At 39.8% G+C, this 24,446-nt stretch overlaps 1 protein-coding gene across 2 annotated transcripts in view; it reads left to right on the top strand.

Moving 5' to 3' along the window:
- Yars1 (tyrosyl-tRNA synthetase 1) overlaps positions 1-24,446 on the top strand; it is a 29,318-nt gene that overhangs the window by 1,416 nt on the left and 3,456 nt on the right. Inside the window, exons 2-11 of one of the 2 annotated variants that reach the window (XM_027937338.3) lie at positions 2,173-2,319; positions 2,470-2,645; positions 8,523-8,652; positions 11,820-11,900; positions 14,325-14,417; positions 16,507-16,642; positions 17,200-17,285; positions 22,074-22,209; positions 23,146-23,306; positions 24,199-24,392. In XM_027937338.3, coding sequence (XP_027793139.2) covers positions 2,173-2,319; positions 2,470-2,645; positions 8,523-8,652; positions 11,820-11,900; positions 14,325-14,417; positions 16,507-16,642; positions 17,200-17,285; positions 22,074-22,209; positions 23,146-23,306; positions 24,199-24,392 — 1,340 coding nt within the window. The remainder of the gene's footprint in view (positions 1-2,172; positions 2,320-2,469; positions 2,646-8,522; positions 8,653-11,819; positions 11,901-14,324; positions 14,418-16,506; positions 16,643-17,199; positions 17,286-22,073; positions 22,210-23,145; positions 23,307-24,198; positions 24,393-24,446) is intronic. The other variant, XM_027937339.3, reaches the window with a different exon arrangement.

Genomic DNA, 24,446 nt, shown 5'->3' with positions numbered 1-24,446 from the left:
ATATACATTTTATGTTTATTTATTTAGGAGAAGTAGGCAGGTACCAATTCTTGAGGGTCTTGTAAGCTTTATTCTGCAAGCCCAATTTAAAACTGGGCTTTGGGATGAGGCTGTAGCTCAGTAGTAGAGTGCTTGCCTTGTACATAGGGTTCAATCCCCAGCACCATTAAAAAAAAAAAAAATCCTGGGCACTAAGTGCAGTGGTATATCATAGCTTGTTGTTTTTTCTTTTTAATCCTTTTTGTGATACAATTCAAATACTATAAAAGTTGCCCCTTTACAGTGCATTTTTGTTGTGTACCATGACCAGTATCTAATTGCAGAACATTTTCATATTCCCACTAGGGAATATGAAAACTTGTACCATTGGGAGCTGGGGTGGTGGCTCAGTGGTAGTGTGCTTGTCTAGCATGTGTGAGGCACTGGGTTTGATTCTCAGGACCACATATAAATAAATAAAGGTCCATTGACAACTAAAAACTATTTTTTAAAAAACTTGTACCAATAGCAATCACCACTATCATCCCTCCCTCCAGCTCTAAAGGAAACACTGATCTACTTTCTGTTCCTATGTATTTGTATATTCTGGAAATTTAACTGAAATTTGTGCTTCTTTCATTTAGCATAGGTTTGTCCAAGTTGTTATATCTATCAGAACTTCACTCCTTTTATTACTGAATTTACACTGTATGGACATACCAGATTGTGTTTAGCCATTCATCAGTTGATAGGCATTTGGATTGTTTTGTGCACAACTTGAACTTGACTCAAGATTTTTGCATGCTTCCCCTTGCCAAATCCTATGTTTCTTAACCTCTCTTCATAAAAGAGTGCTTGTTAGGGACATAAGATACACAAAGCCTATGGAATTGACTCTCTCAGGTTATACAGGCCAATTGAAACCTTTCCTTGGGTGATGAGAATCCTCCAAGTGTCTAGATAGTCAGGAGCTCCGGAGGATGCAGGATCAACTGCCAACAGACAGCTTGGAGCACAGGATTTTAACAGTTCCTAGTAATAGATAATTTAAACTAGCAAAACAGTTTTTGTCTCTTACAGTGTTTCTCCCCTGCCCCCATACTGGGGATTAAGCCCAGTGGTGCTTTACCACTGGCTACATCCCCAGCCCTTTTTATTTCTCATTGTGGGACAGGGTCTTGATGAATTGCAGAAGCTGTCCTGAAACTTGCAGTACTCCTGCCTCAGCCTCCCAAGTCACTGGGATTACAAGCAATTACAGGCCACCACACCCAGCTGTCTGTCATGGTTTCTGACAGTCCCCCAAACTTCCCTTGAGAAACACTGAAAACTCTTTAATCTGGGGCGTACTGGCGTATTATGATTTTACCAGTATTGTTTAGGGCAAAAGAAAATCAAGGTTTTAAACAAAGCTAAGCATAGTGGCAGGCAACTGTAGTCTTAACTACTTGGGAGGTTTGGTAGTTGTTAGCTCAAGAGTAGTAACTGAAACAACTAAAGGGGATAAACTAGGGGGAATGTAGAGTAAGAAAGAAAAGACTAGAGCCTCAAGGATTGTTAATATTTAATGATTAGGAAGAAGAGGATCATCCAGAAAAGATGGAAACTAAGAAAATAAAATAAGGAAGTCAAAAGTATAAAGTGTTGCAGGGAGGGAGTGGAGACTGAAAAGTATTCATTGAAGTTAAGAGACCTGGAGGGGGCTAGGGTGTGGCTCAGAGGTGGAGCGTTTGCCTAGCATGCTGAAGCACTGGGTTCGATCCTCCCACCACATTAAAATAAAAAAAATAAAGGTATTGTGTCCACCTACAATTAAAAAGTAAATGTTTTAAAAAATAAAAAGAGACCTGGAGGTCCTCTGTGATCTTTGCAAGAGTATGTGTAATACAGTATGAAACTTGCACAGGAATGGGAGATGAAGAAAGGGAGACCAAAAGAGAGAACGACTTTAAGAAGTTGGCTATGAAAGGAAGGAGAGTGAGTTAGAAGTAGCTGGAGGGGGAGATGTAGAGACATGCTCCCACCCCCTCATATCAATGTTATTTCATGGGAGAGCCACTAATAACAGTACCTGCTTAGGGTGGCTCTCAGCTGGGCCTCCCGGGACATATGTCTTTGCTTTCCTTGTCTCAGAAAACGATGAGCAAGGCCGAGCACCAGCATTAAATCAGTTCTTTCTTGCTTCCACAACAGGAGGTTCTGGGGGAAGAGAAGCTGAAGGAGATACTGAAGGAGCGAGAACTTAAAGTTTATTGGGGAACAGCAACGACAGGCAAGCCACATGTAGCTTATTTTGTGCCCATGTCGAAGATTGCTGACTTCTTAAAGGCAGGATGTGAGGTAAGAATCCATGGTATCAGCTAAGTAGTTTCCTTCAGGGAATGATAAAAAGAGATTAACAAGGGTGAGGGAGGGGAAGGTGGGGGAGGAGATGGTTTGGAGATAATGGACAAAAATCACATTTTGGTGATCCTTATGCCTTATGGCTAGGTAACAATTCTGTTTGCGGACCTTCACGCATACCTGGATAACATGAAAGCCCCATGGGAACTTCTAGAACTCCGAACTGGTTACTATGAGAATGTGATCAAGGCAATGCTGGAGAGCATTGGCGTGCCCTTGGAGAAGCTCAAGTTTGTCAAAGGCACTGATTACCAACTCAGCAAGTAAGTGCTTAATTACTCATGCTCCTCCTGGCTCTGGTGCTTCTAGCTAATTACAGACCTGTGGAGTCTAGGCATTCTGTAAGTTTGGATTAGAAGCTATATGGCAGTACCTGTTAAGAACCATTAAAAAAAAAAATGTCGGGCTGGGGATGTGGCTCAAGCGGTAACGCGCTCACCTGGCATGCGCGAGGCGCTGGGTTTGATCCTCAGCACCACATAAAAATAAAATAAAGATGTTGTGTCTGCCGAAAACTGAAAAATAAATATTAAAAAATTCTCTCTCTCTCTTTAAAAAACAAACAAAAAAAAAAATGTGTGTTCTTTGTCCTCTTAATTCATCCATCAAAAATGAGCCAACTAGCCGTGCATGCCTGTGATCCTAGCGGCTTGGGAGGCTGAGACAGGGGGATCTTGAATTCAAAGCCAGCCTCAGCAACATCAGGGCGCTAAGCAACTCAGTGAGATCCTGTCTCTAAATAAGCTACAAAATAAGGCTGGGCATGTGGCTCAGGGGTTGAGTGCCCTGAGTTCAATCCCCGGTACCCTCAAAAAAAAAAAAAAGCAACTAAAGGGTGCCGTGGTACACGCCTGTGGTCCCAGCAACTCAAGAAGGGCTAAGGCAGGAGGATTGCAAATTCCAGGCCAGCCTCAGCAACATAGTGAGACCCTATCTCAAAATATTTAAAAAGTAGGTGATGGTGAGCTAGGGATGTAGCCCATTGGTAAAGCACCCTTGTGTTCAATCCCCCTGTAAAATAAATAAACGAATGAATAAATAAATAACCTGGGTTCAGCCCTCCCCGCAATAAAACAAATAAATAAGAGAAAGAAAGAAAGAATGAACCAACAAACCAGTAAATACCTGGGTACTGTTCTCCTTGCTGGAGATACAAATGTAACATAACAAAGTTGCAGAACTTACAGCATGTGGGAGAGGGATAGTAAGTGATCATCCTCCCTTTCTCATCCAGCCTCAGCAAATAATGATAAAAAGCAATGTGAAAGAGATTGCACACATTTCTCACCTCCCCAACCATTCTTATTGCTTGTTTGTCAGTTATATTCATATTTGGGCTAGGGTTGTGGCTCAGTGATAGAGCGCTTGCCTAGCATGTGTAAGGTACTGGGTTCAATTCTTACCACCACATAAAAAAATAAATAAAGATATTGTGTCCATCTACAGCTAAAATATTTTTTTAATTATATTTGTGATATTAGCGTAGATATAATTTTGTATGTTTTTTGTTTGTTTTCTGGGGATTGAACTGAGTGAGGGTCTCACACATGCTAGGCAAGCACTCTACCACTGAGCTACGTCTCCACCCCATAATTTAAAATGTCTAAGACCTCTAAAATGTCTTTATAGTCTACATAGCATAGGTCACTCTGCTAGGCATATTTGCATTGAAACTCTCAAAACAACCTTTTAAGGTAAGCATACTATTACTATTATCAGTGAAATAGATTCAGATTTAACTTTCCCAAGTTTACACACATAATAAGTAAATGAGTTAGGATGTGAACCCAGATCTTTTGCTTACTTGTAATTTATCATTTTTTAATTTACCATTTCTTGCTTACTTGTAATTTACTTGTAAATTATCATTTTACTTCTTCTAATATATAATTTTCTTTATTATTTTCCACTGTTGGACATTTAGAGTTTTGAAAAAAGAATAAACACCTGCATATAAACAGATCTTTAATCCTCTAGTCTCTGTAGGTTGCCTCAGATTTAATTCTTGTTTTGTTGTTTGTAGTACTGGAGATTGAACTTGGGACTTACCACTGAAATATACACACACACAGAGAGAGCAAGAGATCAAGTGTGTTTATATATGTGTATATATGTATATAAATTGTGTGTGTTTGTGTAGATGGTGATAGGTGCTAAAAGCAGGCAACAGGTGGGTAATTCGTGGACAGTAGGAGTTACTTTCTTTTTAAGTAGAACAGCTAGGAGAAACCATTCTGAAAATATTAGGCAGAAACCTGAAGAAGATAAGGGAACAAATCATAGAAATATGTATTAAGTTCATACCATATGCTAAACTCTATTCTAGACCCTGGAGTTATAACCATGAATAACACAGCCAAGGTTTTTATTCTCCTAAGACTTAATAAAATTTGGGTATGGGAAGGTAGGATAAATAAATAAGCTATCTTGTTTCAAGTCACTTGATCTTTTTTTATGTACAAAAGTGACTTTAAAGAAAGATGGCTTTGTAGTACACACTTTGATACACTTCTGTTCCAAGCGCAGCAGTGATAGATGAAAGGACATAGCCCAGTTCAAAAACCAACTAAACATTTCCATGGGAAGAGAAACAAAACTGAAATGTAAATTGGTGAGTTGGATTGAAGTTACAGGTCTGCCTGTGTTCCATTTCACAAACCAGCATTGTTTATAAGCCCAGCAGTGAGGGCAAACCAAGCTTACTGTGTGAACCAGAGAATAGAGTAGGGCTTTTCCCCTTTTTCCATTCCCAAACCTACCCTTTAAGGAAGGTAAAACCTGGAATAAGAGCATCACTAGCAACTCATCTGGGTCTTTAGGGATTTCCATCAAGTTTCAGACCTATGGAGACTTGACATACCAAGAATTAAACCAAGCTGCCCACCATTTATGTGTTATGTCCTAATATTACCAAAATGACAAGCTCTAACATATCAAGAAATAGTATCTACTTAAAAAGAAAAGAAAATTATAAGACAGATGCAGGAATGAAACATGAATATATAAATATAAAAAAGAACCATTTAGGGGCTGGGGTTTGTGGCTCAGTGGTAGAGCGCTCGCCTAGTGTGTGGGAGGCCCTGGGTTCGATCCTCAGCGCTACATAAAATAAATAAATAAAAATAGACGTATAAAAAAAGATTTATTTTAAAAAAATTTAGAAACCTCAATTTTAGTCTTTAGAGAAAAAAACGAACTTGAAATATACAGGATCAACTGTAGACTTAAATGAGTAAGTCTGTGAAGTTCACACAAAATGCATCCCAGAGACATGGGCAGAAAAAAAAATACATAGAGTGATTAAGATGCAAATAAGGACTTTCTTTTCTAGCAGTCTTGTAGTCCAGTTACTATGACCTACCTTTCTACCAAAAACAACTAAAAATGCCAGACAACCTGGGCGGGGGCGGGGGGTACAGCTACCAGGGATTGAGCTTGACCACTGAGCAATATCCCCAGCCCTGTTTTGTATTTTATTTAGAGATAGTATCTCACTGAGTTACTTGGTGCCTCACTGTTGCTAAGGCTGGCTTTGAACTCATGATCCTCCTGCCTCAGCCTCCAGAGAACAAGCAAAAGTGAGAATACAAAGAGATAATGTACTTCAATTGACCATACAGTCATCCCTTCAGGTCCACAAATTCAGCCAACCTCAGATCCAAAGTAGACTTTTGTTCTTGTCATTATTGCCTGACTGATAAAATATGACAACTACTTCTGAAGCATTTGCATTGTATAGTCATCCCTCAGAGTCTGCAGGCAATTGGTTGTAGAACTTCCCCTGGATACCAAAATCTACAAATGCTTAAATCCTTTATATAAAAAGATACATGTAACCTAGGCACATCCTCCTGTATACTTTAAATCATTTCTGAACTGATTATACTATCTAATACAAGGAAATGCCATATAAATACTTGTTATATGATATTGTTTAGGGAGTGATGACAGAAAAATAAAAGTACATGTTCAATAAAAAAGCAGTATTTTTTTCCAAATATATTTGATTTGCAGTTGATCAAGTACACAGATGTGAGACCCATGGATTTGGAGGGCTGACTGTATTAGATATTATAAGTAATTTACAAATGGCTTAAACTTTATGAGTGAATGTGCAGAGGTTATATGCAAATACTATGCCATTTTATATCACAGAGGGACTTGAGCATCTGTGCCTTTGGTATCCACAGGAGTCCAGAGATCTGTCCCCTGCAACACTTACCCAGGAACAAAATAACTATTAACTAATGTATAACATGCCATTGTTTATAAAGTAATCTAAATTGCAAAGGTGTTAAATGTTTAAAAAAAAATACCTCTTAGACAGATGTGGTGGTACACACCTATAGTCCCAGTGATTCTGGATGCTGAAGCAGGAGGATTGTAAATTTGAGGACAGCCTCAAGTATGTGAGGCCCTACGCAACTTAGCAAGACCCTGTCTCAAAATTTAAAAAGGGGTCTCAGTGGTTAAGCATTCTTGGGTTCAATCTCAAGTGCAAAAAAAAAAAGTCTCTTAGAATCTCAACTGATAAGTACTCACATCTTGAGAGAGAGAGCGCTTATGATCTCAGGATGGGAATACTTAAGACACTCGATAATGCCAGGAAGAGTTACCCATACCTTGTAATCTAAGCAATTTGGGAGGATTACAGGTTGAAGGGCAGACTCAGCAACTTAGTATAACCCTATCTCAAAATAAAAAAGGATTCAGTGGTCAAGTGCTTTAGTACCAAAAAGTCAAGTCACAGGCTGGGAAGTGTGGCTCAGTGGTAGAGTGTGCTTTTTGCATGCATGAGGCACTGGGTTCAAAACCAAGCACCAAAAAAAAAGAGAGAGAGAGAGAAAGTTAAGCTACAAACTAGGACAAGATATAAACAGATAATATCCAGTATTATGTTTCAAATTTACAGTCAGTTATTTTTAAAAATGTGTCAATCCAGTAGAAAAAGACTTAAGTAGGCATTTCTCAGAAGTTAATGATCAATAAGCATATGCAAAGAATAATAACTTCCTTGGAAATTACTCAAAGAAATGTAGATTAAAACTGAAGTAAGAAATCATTCCATACTCACCAATTAGCAAAGATTTAAAATAATGATGATATTAAACTGAAATTGATAAAAACCACTTAGGAAATAGTTTAGCATTAGCCCACTGAAGTTCAAGATGCAAATTCCCTGTGATAGAGATTCTAGGGCATATATATAAAATTTCTACATGTATACTGGAATACACAGACAAGGATATTTATAACACATTGTTTAGAGATATAAACGGAAAACTAGAAAGAAACACCAAGTTCAGGATTATGGTTACTCTGAAGAAGGAGGAGGAGGAGAAAGATTCTAAAGGGTGCTCAATAGCTTCAGAAGTAATTGTTAGATCTTTTTGCTTAAGTTTGTGTTTTGTTTTGTTTTGTTTGTACCAGGGATTGAACCCAGGGTCACTTAACCACTGAGCCACATCCCCAGCCCTATTTTGTATTTTATTTAGAGACAGGGTCTCACTGAGTTGCTCAGGGCCTTGCTGAATTGCTGAGACTAGTCTTGTGATCCTCCTGCCTCAGCCTCCCAAGCCATTGGGATTTCAGGTGTGCACCACCATGCCCAGCTTTAGATCACTTTGTTTAAACTGGATGTTGTTTGTATTGTTCAAAAGGCATGGGAGAAAGAATTCCAGAAGAAAGGTAGAGGGGAATGGCAGAGAAGCAGTACGTCATGGATAATAACAATGTTTTCTGGAGGCAAAGTAAAAATTAAAGCCGTTTTTTCCAAAAGGAAAAACAAGCTGGTGTAGTGGCAGAAGCCTGAAGTCCCAGTGACTCAGGAGGCTAAGACAGGAGGATCTCAAGTTTGAGGCCAGCCTGGGCAATTTAGTGAGATCCTGCCTCAAAATTAAATAAGAAGGGCTGGGGATATAGCTCAGAGGTCAAGTGCCCCTGAGTTTAATCTCCGGTCCTGGGGAGTGGAAGACAGGAAAAACGTAACAATAAAGTAATGTTTTGGATGAGCAGGCAATCTCTTACATTTAGAAACTACCGGGTAGAGCTCTCTTCAAATAGCTTAAGATTAAGAGAGATACCCTGGGAAACTGAGACCTACGTTCAATTTTATGATTGTCCCCTCTTTTCCTCTTCAGAGAGTACACATTGGATGTGTACAGACTGTCCTCTGTGGTCACACAGCATGATGCCAAGAAAGCTGGAGCTGAGGTCGTAAAGCAGGTGGAGCATCCTTTGCTGAGTGGTCTGTTGTACCCTGGACTGCAGGTACTTAAGAGAGATAGAGTGGCCCCAGTGATCTTTCTGCTCTCTTTCTTTTGAAGCTGGGTATTGAACTCATGTCCTTATTTATGCATGATAGGCAAGTGCTGTACCTCTCCCAGCTACTTTATGCTCTGTTTCTAATGATGAACACCAACTTCTATCAACATCAGTAAACCAGTGAACTTGCTGTTCCTTCACCAACTTCTGGGACTTCCTTCTTGTCTGTCCCCCTCCCCACATCACTGGCTTCCTGGAACATTCTTTTACTTCTTCAGTAGTAAGTCCTCTTCCTGTCTGTCCTGTAAGACATTGCTTATCTCACACATCATCTTTATCTCTTAATCAAAGCAAAAAAGTTCAGAGATGTGTGAAAATAAATTTTAGATGTGATCCTATTTTTCAATAAAGAAAACAATTACATCACATTTCATGGGTGTGTGTATATCTATGAGTTAGGAGAAAGATAGAAAAATACACCAAGCAAGCAGTTGATACTGTTTATCTCAGGAAGGTGGGATAAAAATTAAAATACACTTAACTATATCTCTGAGAAAAGAAAATGAAGTCTCTCTTGTCATCTCATACAGTTCTTTGTCAGCATTAAATCTGAAGACATACTATATCAGTCCTATCTAATATGGTAACCTCTAGTCTTAGTCACATGGGGCTATTAAAATTAAGTTAATTAAACTAAACTAAAGTTTTATCCAGGTGAGGTGGCATGCACCCCTGTAGTCCCAGCTACTCAGGAAGCTGACATAGGAGGGTCACTTGAGCTCAGGAGGTTGAGGGTATCCTGGGCAACACAGTAAGACCTCGTCACAAAAAAAAAAAAAAAATAGTTAAAATTTGTTCTTTAGTTACATTGATGTACGCTGTACATTCAGTATATATTCCTTAAAGAGGAAAGAAGGGATAGCCATAGACTATCCTGGACAATTCTGGTAGCCACATGTGGCTATTGGCTACTATCTCAGCCCAGATATGGAACGTATTCATCATCCTGAAGGTTCTATTGGGCAGTACTGTTTTAGACTGTCCCTGTTTATTCAACCTTCTTTTACTCTCTCTTCTTTTCTATCCTCAGCCTGTCATGCACCAAATTTTATTAGTTCTGCTTCTTAAAAACTCTTAAATTAGGGACTGGGGTTGTGGCTCAGTGGCAGAGTGCTCACCTAGTGCAGGTGAGGCACTGGGTTTGAGCCTCAGCCCCATATAAAAATAAATGAAAATAAAGTCATTGTGCCCACCTACAAATAAAAAATATACCCCCCCCCCAAAAAAAAAAAAAAAAACAACTTAAATTAGCTGGGTGTAATGGCACACACACATGAAATCCCAATAGTTTGGGAGGCTGAGGCAGGAGGATCGTGAGTTCAAAGCCAGCCTCAGCAACTTAGAAAGACCCTGTCTCAAAAAATAAAATGGGCTGGGGAAATGGCTCAGTGGTTAAATGCTCCTGGGTTTAATCCCTAGTACTAAAAGAAAAAGAAAGAAACCCTCTTAAGTTCATTCTTGCTATTGGTGTGATCTTTTTACTGAGCTGGTCATTTTTTTCTTCACCCTGAAACCATTCAGTGGCCAGATAGCACTAAGCACAGTAGCATGACACTTCAAGGTCCTTACCTACTTTTCTAACCTCTTCACTCATTATTTCCCACATTCCTTGAAGTGCATTTGCAGACTGAATCATTCACAATTTCCCCTGAAACTTCACACCTATGCCTTCTTGCACATTCTGTTTCCTCTTCATGGTAAAAAACATCTATGTGTTTTTTAAAGCCAAGCTCAGCCCACGTCTGATTCTAGGAAGCTTTCCCCACACCCATTTGAGAGAGGTAATGGTGCCTTCCTTTGTGTTGGCACTGCTCCCACATGAACATCTAGGCTAGCTGAAGTGGTTGTTTACATGTCTCTCCCCAAGTGGGTAATTGGCCTTCTTGAAAGGAGTCTGGTTCTGATTCTTCTCTGCATTTGCAGAGCTGGCACCAAGCCTATAATATTTTAACAGTCGTTGTTCCCCCCCGCTTTTTTTTTTAACTTATTTATTTATTGTAGTTGTAGATGGACAGCATGCCTTTATTTATTTATTTTTATGCAGTGCCAAGGATTGAACCCAGTACCTCGTGCATGCTAGGCTAGCACGCTGCCACTAAGCTACAGCCCCAGCCCAACTATTCCTTTAATAGTATTTTAATTCCTTTAATTTAAGTATTTTTCAAGCTCTTACAGGACTTTTTTTTTTTTTTTTTTTTTTTTTTTTTGGTGTGTGTTCTGGAGATTGAGACCAGGGCCAGGGCCTCTTGTATGCTAAGCACACACTACCACTGAGCTACATGCCCAGCCCAAGGACTCTTCTTGCCAGGAGAGGCAGTATTGGATTTGAACCCAGGGATGCTCTACTCCTCAGCTACATCCCCAGCTCTTTTTATTTTTATTTTGAGATAGGGTCTTGCTAATTTGCCCAGGCTGGACTCCAGTTTACCATCCTTTCACCTCTCCAGTTTGGGGATTACAGGTACGTACCACCACATGGCTGGACTTTTTTTTTTTTTTTTTTTTTTTGCTATAGATGAACACAATACCTTTATTTTTTTTTTATTTTTATGTGGTGCCTCACACATGCTAGACAAGTGTTCCACCATTAAGCTACAGCCCCAGCCTCTGGCTGGATTTATTTATTTATTTAAATATTTTTTTAGTTGTAGATGGACACAATGTCTTTATGTTAGTTATTTTTATGTGGTGCTGAGAATCGAACCCAGTGCCTCATGCGTGCAAGGCAAGCGCCATACCACTGAGCCATAACCCCAGCCCCAGACCTATTTATGCCACTTATTTGACATGTGTCACAGGCTGCCTTATTTAATGAATTACGTTTGACATGGCTGTGGTTTGTCTTTTCTTCCCTCCCTTTCCACTGGATTAGGAGCATCCTGAGAGCAGAGATTACTCTTCTCGTTTTTATCACATGACATCCACTTGGACTTATGTTTGCCTCAAGTGCTTAGCAATTGTTGATGCAGCTCTTGCCCACTGCTGTTCTCCACTCCCAACCCCTGTCCTGGCTCTGCTTTCTGAAAAACCTAGTGATTCTACAGTTTCTGATATCTCAGACTCATAGGGAAGAAATACCATAGGTGTTTATGCTCATTTTTTTCTTTCCCCAGGCTTTGGACGAAGAGTATTTAAAAGTAGATGCTCAATTTGGAGGTGTTGATCAGAGAAAAATTTTCACCTTTGCAGAAAAGGTTAGTGTCCTTTTTCCTATATTTTTTATTTGAGCCTCAGAAGTATACAATTGAAATTAATTGAATTGCCATGTGCCACTCCCACCAGTCATACTCATATTATATGGTAGATAATATTCTCCTTATTCTGCAGATGAGAACACAATAGAAGAAAACCAAAGCCATTTAGTGTCACACAGTTAGTAACCGAGCTGGCGGTTAGTACCAGTCTTCCTAGAAGCCCGTGCTTTTGCTACCCACAGAAAGCTGCCCAGGACCTATTGAATTTGTTTCCTTCCTAATGCCTCAGTTTCCAGGAAGAGGTACCAGTCAGAACTACTGTTCTTTCCCTGAGCATTTGGTCCACACTGCCTTGGGTCTTGTATAAACTATTCAAGATAACGTTTAAAAGGGTTTAGCAGGAAATCAGCACAAACCCATGATACTTTTTTTGTGCAAAAAAATTTGACTAAGTTGAAAAGAACAATTTCAAAGGAGTTGGTATTTTTGAAAGCTTCTCAAAACCTCATATTGGAAAGCATATGGAGAAAACAGTGCTAGTAGAAATGTAAATCCTTGGAAGATGATTTGACAACCCTAAAATGTTTTTATCCTTTGACCTAATAATTCTGTTTCTAGAAATTTGTCCTAAGGAAATGAGAAAAAGTGCAGTTTTTGTATAAGAGTAATTAGTACATTTGCCAATTTAAAGCAAAAATTTGGATATAAACATTTCCAGTGACAAGGGATTGGTTAAATAAATACATGATGAAAAATCCTCACGGTGGAGTATTATGCAATATTTAAGTACTGGTTTGGAGTTATATTTAATAAATGAGTAAATGCTTAAAATCTAAATCCTTTGATTAGTCAATTATTTCTTATTTTGTCTGCTCTGTTAACATTTTAGTGGAACCGTTTAGTAATCTCCAAAGATTCAATTCACAGCTTGTTTTTGTATGATTCACAAGCTAAGAATGATATTTACATTTTTAAAGGACAATTTTTAAAAGTTGAAGAATATGCAGTACAGACCATATACAGCCCACAAAGCTGAAAATCCTTATTATCTGGCCATTTACAAAAAAGTTTTGCCTCCCCCTGCCCTATAGATTATAACATGTATCCTTGTAACTTATTACAGTTGAAGTTAAATGTTTTCACAAATTCTCAACAGTGCAAGAACCTTCACTTAACCCGTTATATTCCATCATCCTATTTATAGGCCACCTATAAATTTGCTCAATTTAACTTTCTGTAGGTACCCTATATATAGGATAATGGAACATAATGGGTTAACTCCCTCCTACCCTTTGTGCCTTTATTGTCATGATTTTACTTTTTACGTGTATTTTAAATATCAAAGACTTTATATTTTAATGTTTTTATTAGTGCATTGTATTATACATAAACCCTTTGATACCCTGGATTCCTTCCTACAGTCCTTGCTTCTAATGCTTCCATGTGAGTTCATTTTCCTGCAACCTGGAGAGGCCCCTTAATATTCTGTGCTTATAGTACAGGTCTTTCAGCAATGAATGAGTTCTTTCAGCTTTCTTTTGTCTGAAAAACACCTTTGTAAAAAAAATTTTATACCAGGGATTGACCCTCAGGGGCCAGCCACATCCCCAGCTCTATTTTGTATTTTATTTAGAGACAGGGTCTCACCGAGTTGCTTAGTGCCTCCCTTTTGCCAAGGTAGGCTTTGAACTCAAGATCCTCCAGAAGGAGGATTCAAGCTAAAATCTTGGGGTATTCACCTATCCCTCTTTACTTTGATTGAACCTACACTTCAGCCTATCTTTCAAGTTCTCTGCATCATCTAAAATCTCAGCAAGGGTCTCCAGTCTCCCAGAGCCTATTATCTGCCAGGCTTCCTGAAATCTCACCATGTGCATGAGAGCTATTAGTCAGCTAAGAAATCAGTGGGGAATTTTAACCTAAGATTTTTTTCAGGGCATCAGAGTCCTTCTCTCTAGAATCCATCCCAAATCCTAGCTTCCCTACAGCCTGAACTCCAGTACCTGTGTCCTCTGCCTAGACTGTAGCTGCCACCTGGATCTCTTTTTCTGAGCACCTAGCTTGGAAAATGTTCTCAGGTAGAAAGCTGGGTGAACTTCCTTACCTCAAGTCTTATAACCCCACATTGCTTGCTGTGTGATGCCTGCAATTGAAATTTTTATGTATTTCCAGCTGTTACAGTTGTTTATGATAGGAGGATAAATTCAGTAGCCTCATAATGTAATATAATAAAAAAGCACTAGGGGAAAAAAACTATTCACATTATGATCACTATTGAAAACTCTTATATATTGAAGAAGGAAAAAAACATTAAAAAAGAATGTAGCAACCTGTTAAGTTTCTGGACAAGTTAGATGAAATCAGGGCACTGAGGAGGAATTTATACTAATATCTGCTTCTGTGTGTTCCTTTCTAATCTCTCAGTACCTCCCTGCACTTGGCTACTCAAAACGGGTTCATCTGATGAATCCAATGGTCCCTGGATTAACTGGGAGTAAAATGAGTTCTTCAGAAGAGGTAAATTTCCAACTTTAGTTTGTTTTGTTTTTTTAGTTGTAGATAGACATAATATCTTTATTTTACTTGTTTGTTTATTATATGGTGCTAAGGATCAAACCCAACACCTCACATGTGCTAGGCAAGTACTCTACCACTGAGCTACAACCCCAGCCCACCAACTATTACTTGAGTCTAGAAATCTTCAACAAGAAATGGAGAGATTGAGGACTCAAAAATCAGTGACCTGGCTGACTAGAACATTCATGTATTTTGCTGTGATCGACCTTCTTGTCCAGTTAGTTCAGTGGTTCTTGAGTATTGAAGGAGAAGCAGTCCTGGTGGGGTCCAATCATAATTTTAATAGTTCTTACTGATAAAACCACAAGCAAGTTATTTCTTCATTAATAAAACTGATAAAATTCAGCCTTACTCATGAGAAGGCTTTGATTACATTACATCAACAAGCATTTTGATTCAAAGAGTTTGATAGAAGTGATATTATATCTCTTAACCTTTAAAAGTCCTACTAGGATAAAGTACACTTTTGTTTTAGAATTCTGATAAATGGTTCTGGGAGGGACTCAGGAATGTTGTTTTTGGTTTTTTGTTTGTTTTTCCTTTAAAATAATTCCAGATTTTTGTTTGTTTGTTTGTTTGAAGTACTGGAGATCAAACCCAAGTCTGTACTCCCAGCCAAAGCCTGAGAACTTTTTAAAAATACACGTGCCTGACCCAACCTCAAGACACTTTGATTCGTTAGGTTTGGGTGGAGTCCAGTACTTTATATTTTTTATATACTCAGGTGATTCATATACTGTCACATGTAAACTAGGATTTGGGTAACCACTGAATTCAAATGACTATAAACTCATATTCTAAAACAAGAAACAAAACTTATTATTAAAAAAGGAAAAATGGCTATAGATGATACATCATACTCTGTATCTACCTCCATTTTCTGTGGTCAACAGAATACTTTTTTTAAAAAATATTTTTTAGTTGTTGATGAACCTTTATTTTATTTGTATATTTGTGGTGCTGAGAATCAAACCCAATGCCTCACATGTGCTAGGCATGCACTGTTCTGAGTTACAACCCCAGCCCAACAGAATACTTTTGAGACAGGGCCTTGCTAAGTTGCCAATACTAGACTTGAACTTGGGATCCTCCTGCCTCAGCTCCCATTGTCTGGGATTATAGGCATGCGCCACCACACCTAACTTCCATTAATTAACCCACATTAATCCATTAATTTACAAATAAGTTATACATTCATGAAGGCAAAAGCTCCCATGACCAGTCACCTCCCAAAAGTCCTGCCTTAAATACCATTAACATATGACTTTGAGCGTTAAGTTTCCAACATATGAATTCTAGGAGGCAAATTTTCATACCCTAGCACCTGCTGTTGGTGAGTGCTATGAAATAGGTATCCTCATACATTACTGATATACCTTCAAGAAAACAATCTTGAACCTAGCAATTTTAGGTAGTTTAAGAATATAATCCTAGAGAAGACAAACAACCTCTGTAAAGATGTTCAATATAGCATTATATATAATTTGTAAAAATTAGGACGTAATCATAACAAGTTATGATGCCACTAATAAGTGGGAATATAATATAGCATAAAAATTCTAAATGAAGACAAGGTAGCCCCTCAGATATACTTAAGACATTGTCTCATGAAGAAGCAAGGTAGACATTTCTTCTCTAAGTATAAATATATAACGATTCTGTATGCTATAGGCAAAGTCTGGGAAGAACATAGAAAAAATTAGTTTATTCTGCCCAATATCAAAATTCAAGTGAATACCTTGATTAATTATGCTTTTGTGCTACTTGTTTAATATTAAAATCTTTTTTTAAATATTTATTTTTTAAACAAATAAACAAAATACCTTTATTTTGTTTATTTGTTTTTTTTATGTGGTGCTGAGGATTGAACCCAGAGCCTCGCACATGCTAGGCAAGCACTCTACCGCTGAGCCACAACTCCAGCCCCATGTTAAAATCTTTATAAAATTAAAAATAAATAAATAAATAAATATAAGATTAGTTCTCATTTCCAACCACAAGAGGTCCTCTTCTCCTCCTTGGTTTCTAGGAATCCAAGATTGATCTCCTTGATCGGAAGGAGGATGTCAAGAAAAAATTGAAGAAAGCCTTCTGTGAACCAGGCAACGTGGAGAACAACGGTGTTCTGTCCTTCATCAAGCACGTGCTCTTCCCCCTCAAGTCAGGTAAGATACTCCCTGTCCTCTCAGGGGCCAGGTTGGCAGAGCCAAACTTCTGCTGTGGTCATACTTGTGATTTGTCACAGATTCTTCCTCCAGAGACTGGTTGCCCTGAATTTCTACTCTAATTTCTTGTATATATTTGTACTAATGAGGGTAGGATATCATTTAATTATCTAGGGTTCATTACCAGACTAGGTTCTGAGGGGGTATCAGGTTAGGCAGGGGTCTTTGAAATGAGAGTGGAGGCAGACATGCTATATTAGAGAAATACAAAAGAATTCTAAGTCTTAATCCTTCCCTTTAAGGACCTGGGATGCTAGCTGGGTACACAATATTGCCATTCATCATTCAGTTTAAGAACAATAGGGGTGGTGGTGTAGCTCAGTGGGAGATCACAGCTTAATGTGTGAGGCCCTAAGATTGATTCTACCACCAAAAAATAAGAAAATAAATGTCATATGATAAAGTTCAAAATAACTACATATACCTATGTATTTGGGCTAGGAATGCTTACTACTATTACTAGTTGAGTTTGTTGATGTAGATCCTTTTTCTTATAGAGTTTGTGATCCTTCGAGATGAGAAATGGGGTGGAAACAAAACCTATACTGCTTACCTGGATCTGGAAAAGGACTTTGCTGATGAGGTAATACTAGAGAAATAATAATCCCCAATAACTCTGACCTCTGCCTCTTGGCCTAGCAAGGTTTGTGATTGTGTGCCACAGGCCTCCATCTTTATGCTATCCAGGGCTGTGTATTTTGTTAATGACTTAGATGAAGATTCAGATAGTTCACAGATTAAATGGGCAAATGGCACAAAGCTAATACATTGACGTCTTCCTCCTTTCCAGAGGACCTGACAAGCTGGAATAAAGGTTTCAACAAGAGGAAATATTCAGAGACAAGTGAAAAATAATGTACAAAAAAGAACAACAGGGGCCAGGCACAGTGGCGCAAGCTTATAATCCCAGCAGCTCGGGAGGCTGAGGCAGGAGGATCACAAGTTCAAAGCCGGCCTCAGCAACTTAGCAAGACTTTGTCTCTGCATAAAATATAAAAAGGGCTAGAAATGTGACTCAGAACAACTATTGTGACAACTATTTATGTAGTATTCATATTTTATTAATATTACAGATAATTTAGAGACAATGTAAATTATACAGAAGGATATGTGTAGGTTTTATGCAAATACTATGTCAGTTTATATAAGGGGATCAAGCATCTGCCAGTTTTGGTATCCTTGGGGAATGGTGCTGTCCCCATGGATACCAAAGGACAGCTATACATGGTCCAGATGTAAAACAGGAGGAAGTAACTAACTGGCTTGTGGAGAGGACAATATCTGAGCACTGTTTTGCTTGAAGAATAGGAAATCATGAGAAAATTTGTGAGGGAATTAATTGTGTAAAAAGTTGGTAAGATGAGAAATTACACATGATTTAGTCTGCTAGAGTTGAGGTAGGGTAGGGCATTGTAGGAAGACAGGCAGGGGCAGGTCACAAAGAGAAGACAGACGTAATAATAGCAAATAGGAAATAAAATGGGGTTTTGATCCACTGTGAACTTAGGTTAAATCAACAGTTTGATGGGCTGTTAGAAATATGAACAAGCCTAGGTGTGGTGACACATACCTGTAATCCAGCAACTCGGGAGGCTGAGGCAGGAGAATTGCAAGTTGGGGGCCAGACTTGGCAACTTACTGGGACCCTGCCTCAAAATAAAAATAAAAAAGGGCTTGGAGGGGCTGAGGCTGTAGCTCAGTGGAAAAGTGCTTGCCTCTCATGTGTGAGGAACTGGGTTCAATCCTCAGCAACACATAAAAATAAATAAAGATATCGTGTGTTCATCTACAACTAAATAAAAAAGGTGGGGGGGGTGCACTTGGAGTATAGCTCAGTGGTAGAGTGCCATTGGGTTCAATCCTCAGTACCACACAAAAGAAGTCAGGGGGACGGAGGTTGTAACTCAGTTGTAGAGCACTTTCTTGGCATGTATTCCCTGGGTTCAATCACTAGTACCACCAAAAAAAAAAGGAAAGAAATGTTTACATTGACTCTTGGGCTAAGTCCAGAAATGTTCAGTCCAAGCTGGTGTGGTGCACATGCCTTTAATCCCAGAGACTCAGGAGGAGGCTGAGGTAAGAGGATCACAAGTTCGGGGCCAACCTGAGCAATTCAGTAAGACCTTGTCTCAAAATTAAAAATCAAAAAGGATTGTGAATACAGCTCTACGCTAAAGCACCTCTAGGTTCTATCTTGAGTACAAAGAAGAAAAAAAAAGAAATGTTGAATCTAGAACCAGGGAAGTGATCCCTTCTGTTCACTGTTCTGAGTGTGATGTTATTGCCCTGGACTTCAAGCTGGGACATGTTGGTTGGGGAAGGAGGAATGTCATGACGGAATAATCTCAAAACCATGTCACAAGATGTAGGTGAAGCACCTAAGAGCTAAACAGGACTGTGGATGAGGACCACAGCAAGATGTGATGTTAGGGATGGAAGGGCTTCCTCATTTAACCTTGGCTTCCCCTTCACTGGAAGTGTGCAAGAAGCAGCTAGAGAACCACTTGGAGGTAATGGTGAAAGCCTGATTGAGCATTAAATAGAGGGAAAGACTTGACCTGAGGTCTGGAGGCCTGTCTGGCCCATTTTTTGATGTTTTACAGCAATTACTCTGAAACCCTTCCTTCTGCCATCTGAGGCAGACCACAGAAGCCACACTCCTCTCCTCAACCCTGTGTGTTGTCCTTTATGAAATACTGAAAAAGAATACATGAAATGCCTCTAAGAAAAGGTCAGCAGCCAAGTTATCCCATAGCAATTTCTGTGGTATGGGTATATTCTTTCTGCACTGCCTGAGACAGAAACCATTGGCCTCATACAGCTGTTGAGCACTTAGAATGTGGCTAGGGAAACTCAGGAGCTACATTTTAATTTACAAATTTTAAATGTCCACAAAAGTCTTGGTGGCTACCATATTGGATGGTGGCCAAATTAAAAAGTGTTGGTGATACTGTATTATAGGTATTTATACCCAAGGGGTATCACCTTATAATGCCTAGAAAATCCTTTCAGGCCAGATTTAGGGTATAAAAAGATAGCCATGGGACACAGGAAGAAAAATTGAATTTATAGCTGGGCACTATTTTATTTATCTGTAAATAAAATACAAAATAGGGCTGAGGATATGGCTCAGTGTTTGAGTGCCCCTGAGTTTAATACCCTGTACCCCAAAAAAAGAAAAATTGTATTTCTCAACTAGATTGAGTTTCTCTTATCTGAAATATTTGGAACTGGGAGAGGTTTAGATCTAAGATTTTTTCAGATTCATTTATTTTTTATTTTTGGGGGGTTTTCAATGGACTTTTATTTTCATTTATTTATATGTGGTGCTGAGAATTGAACCCAGTGCCTCACACATGCTAGGCAAGTGCTCTGCCACTGAGCTACAACCCCAAGGTTATTTTTGTTTATTTTGTTACCAGGAATTGAACCAACCCAGGGGTGCTTAGTCATTGAACCACATCCCCAGCCCTATTTATTTTTTATTTTGAGACAGGGTCTTGTCTAAGTTGTTTAGGGCCTCTCTAAATTGCTGACCTCGAACTTTCTATCCTCTTGTCTCAGCCTCCTGAATTGCTGAGATTACAGGCATGTGCCACCACACCTGGCTATATATTTAATTTTTTTTGCAGTACTGGGGATCAAAAACAGTGGCACCTGTACCATTGAGCAACATCCTCAACTCTTTATTTTGAGACAGGGTCTTATGAAGTTGCCCAGGTTGTCCTCAAACTTGTGATTCTCCTGCCTCGGTCTCCAGAGTAGCTGGGATTATAGGCACATGCTACTGTACCCAGCCAGATTTTGGAATATTTGCATATACGTAATGGGGGATGGGACCCAAAACTAAATAAGAAATTAATTTGTTTCATGTATACTTATGTGCATAGCTCAAAGGTGATTTTATGCAATATTTTTAGTGTGCCTATATTTTGACTGTAAACCATCACATGAGGTCAGATGTAGATTTTTTTTCCCTTGTGTCATCCTGCTAAGATTTTTTTTAATATTTATTTTTTAGTCATAATTGGACACAATACCTTTATTTATTTATTTATTTTATTAGCTACACATGACATTACAATGATCTTGGCAATTCATACATTTAAATCAAATGGGGTATAATTTCTCATTTTTCTGATTGTACAGATTGCAGAATCACATTGGTCATACAGTCACCTATATACATACAGCAATCATAATGTCTATTTTATTCTGCTGCCCTTCCTATCCCCCCTTCCCCTCCCCTCCCATCACTTCTCTCTATCCGATCTAATGTGGCACACTTTTTTTTTTTTCTTTTTCTCCTCACAACATCATACATGTATTCTGTATGAGGGTCTCCTTCCATCTTCCATGCAATTCCCCTTCTCCCTCCTTTTCCCTCCCACCTCTCTTCCCTATTTAGTGGTAATCTTCTTCTCATGCTGTTCCTCCCTATCCCATTTTGAGTCACCCATATTTATTTATTTTTATTTGGTGCTGAGGATTGAACCCAGGGCCTCACACGTGCTAGGGGAGCGCTCTACCACTGAGCCACAACCCTAGCCTCTGCTAAGATTTTAGAGTATTTTGAATTTCAAGTTTGCATGTCAGGGATGCTCAATCTAGCCAGGTATAGTGGTGCACATGTGTAATCGCAGCTACTTGTGAGGCTGAGGTAAGAGGATCAAAAGTTCAAGGCTAGCCTGGGCAACTTTGTGAGGCACTGTCTCTGAAAAAATAAAAAGGGCCGGGGATGTAGGTCAGTGGTAGAGGGCTTGCTTAGGATATGTGAGGCCCCAGGTACAATCCCCAGTCCTACTGCCAAAAAAAGTTTTAAAAAGAGGAATGTTTAACCAGTACTAACAGACCAACACTGCTCTCACCATTTTATCCACATTATATGATTTTATTTTCATTCTGAATATGAGAAACAGCTATTGTTATCCTCATTTTATAAGAAGTTGAAAGTTAGGAGTGGGTAAGTACCTTGTTCAGTGTCACATACCTATCTGGAAGTCTAACCTAGGTCTATCTCCTAAGCCCTTTTTCTTCCTTCTGTCTTGTCATTCTTCAGTGTTTTGGGTTACCCATGTGAATATTTTCCTGCCTATGAGTAGCATGTGGTTTTTGCCACTGCTCTAAGCATAAATGAAGATGGTAGAAGAATTAGGATAATAAATATATTCAGCCTCTAAAAGCCCTCAAATTCATATGGAGCTTAAAATCAAAAGACCTGGATTTCAGACAAGTTAGCCTTTCTAAATCTATTTCCCCCTTTTCTGCTGGGAAAACACTCCCTTCATCCTATATGCACATTTTTAGTAGATTCTGGTATCCTGTGCCCTGTTCCAGTCCTCATCTCATCAGGTCTTATTTATTTCTGCAGGTTGTACACCCTGGAGACCTAAAGAATTCAGTTGAAGTCGCCCTGAACAAGTTGCTAGATCCCATTCGGGAAAAGTTTAATACGCCTGCCCTGAAGAAGTTGGCCAGTGCTGCCTACCCTGATCCCTCAAAGCAGAGTAAGGCCCACTGGGGTCGGGAAGGGCCAGGAAATAGGTTACAGTTTCAGAAAAGAGAGCCTGTCAATGGGTCTTAGAAACACATCTATCTTAAATGGAGGACCCAAGAATCCAGGAGGTTTCAAGTGCAAAACTGTCTTATTGCACTAACTCCTGGATTAAGATATGATTTGTTTTGATTGGGTTTGGTAGATTCCATAAAGTGATTATGTCCTACTGCACCAGCATCTTAAAAGAGGCAGATGGGAGACATGTACTTAGATCCTTCTAGTCTGTGTTCACTAAATCTGCTGCTTCAGTAGGAGAGTGATTGGGTTAAATAAACCTGGTACACCTAATCAGTATGTAGGGTGATAAGCTGTTATAGAGCCTGCAGAGCCTCTTACAAGAGCTCATTTTTAGCTGGGTGTAGTGGCACACACCTGTGATCCCAGCAATCCCAGGAGGTTGAGGCAGGAGGGTCACAAGTTGCCTCAGCAACTTAGTGAAGCCCTAAGCAACTTAGTGAGACCCTGTCTCAAAGTAAAAAGGGCTGGGGATGTAGCTCAGTGGTAAAGTGCCCCTGAATTAAATCCCTAGTACCCCCCACCAAAAAAACAAAAATACTTCATCTTTAGGATCTCCCAATTCCCTGGCTTCTTCTGGCTCTTAGTCCACCGTTCACTTGAGATATTGGCACTGATAATTTTATGTGACCCTTCCAGAAAAGACTCAGTAAATCCTATGTGGAATGCATGAATGGAAACACCCAAAGGTGGCAAAGCTTTACAGTCCCCTCACTTCCAACCTAACAACTGAGGGAGAGAGTAGATGAAAATCTGGCATGTCATTTCTGAAAGACTGCCATCCCTGTTTTAAAGCATAAGTTAGTGGGTAGGTTCTGGGGATTCTCTACTAAATCTTGCCTAATCTTGTGTTCTCATCTGGTGAGATTAGCAGCTGACCTTCCATGGGAGCAGGGAGTGGATCTTGACCCCATGGTGTTCTTCTCATTCCCAGAGGCCATTGCCAAAGGCCCTGCCAAGAATTCAGAACCAGAGGAAGTTATCCCATCCCGGCTGGATATCCGCGTGGGGAAAATCATCAGTGTAGAGAAGGTACTCATTTTTCACCACATCCCAGAGAAGCAGAGACAGGGGTCAGGTTTGTCTGTTTCCTTCTGGAAGAAACCTGGTCTAAAGAGGGCAAGTAACATCTCTGAGGTCATGTTGCAAGTCAGAACCCCAGTGTCTCCTTCCAGGCATCAGGCTTTCCATAGCCATTTGCTGCCCCTGGACCTTACACAACCAAACACAGCCAGGAACTGAATGCAGGAGGCAGATGTCAGAGGGAACTTGTTTACCCGTTAAAACTGACCTGATGGGCTTTCCTGTCTGTAGCAGCTTGCCTGGACTAGTTGCAAGCCTTATCTTGGATTAGCCACATTGCCTGCCCCTCAGACAGTGGTAGAGAGAAGATGATTCACTTTTTCCCAGAGACAGAAAGTCACGAAGTCAGCTGCTGGGGACCATTGTTCTGACCTTTTCACCCTCCCTCCAACCCCTACATACCCCAGACACCCCCCACCCCACCCTCTGCTCCGAGCATTGACTTGGTTTTCACACACTACCTTGAAATGTCTGTTGATGCTCCTGCCTCAGATGGTGAAGCCAACACTTACCTTCCCACCTCCCAGTCACTTGGGACACACTGGTGTAGCATGTGTGCCATAGTGGTAGCCACTAACAGTTCAGTTCATTTAATCTCTGATAGAAATTCTTCCAGAAGCAATTATATTCATTTTCTCAAATTTGACCTCTTGGTTGGGAGTAGAATATACCTTCAAGGCCTCTGCTATCTGCTGTCTGGGGATCTGAAAATAGTTACCTCTAGAGGGTCCCTCCATGGGACTCTGTAAGGAGCAGATATCCCTTTTTGGAGACAAGAGTTCACTAGGCCCCCGATCTGCTCTACTGGGATATTCTCCTACCTGATATCTCTTGCTGGCAGCACCCAGATGCAGACAGCCTGTATGTGGAGAAGATTGATGTGGGCGAAGCTGAACCACGGACTGTGGTGAGCGGCCTGGTACAATTTGTGCCCAAGGAGGAACTACAGAACAGGCTTGTGGTGGTGCTGTGCAACCTGAAACCCCAGAAGATGAGAGGAGTTGAGTCCCAAGGCATGCTTCTGTGTGCCTCCATGTGAGTAAGGACTAGATGGGGCTCAGGACCTGGGGAGGCCAAGAGCGGGGAGCT

The sequence above is a fragment of the Marmota flaviventris genome, chromosome 10 (assembly GCF_047511675.1).
Source record: "Marmota flaviventris isolate mMarFla1 chromosome 10, mMarFla1.hap1, whole genome shotgun sequence".
NCBI classification, from domain to species: Eukaryota; Metazoa; Chordata; class Mammalia; order Rodentia; family Sciuridae; genus Marmota; species Marmota flaviventris.
The sequence above is the reverse complement of the archived record's forward strand: the minus strand, read 5'-3'. Positions and strand labels throughout refer to the sequence as shown.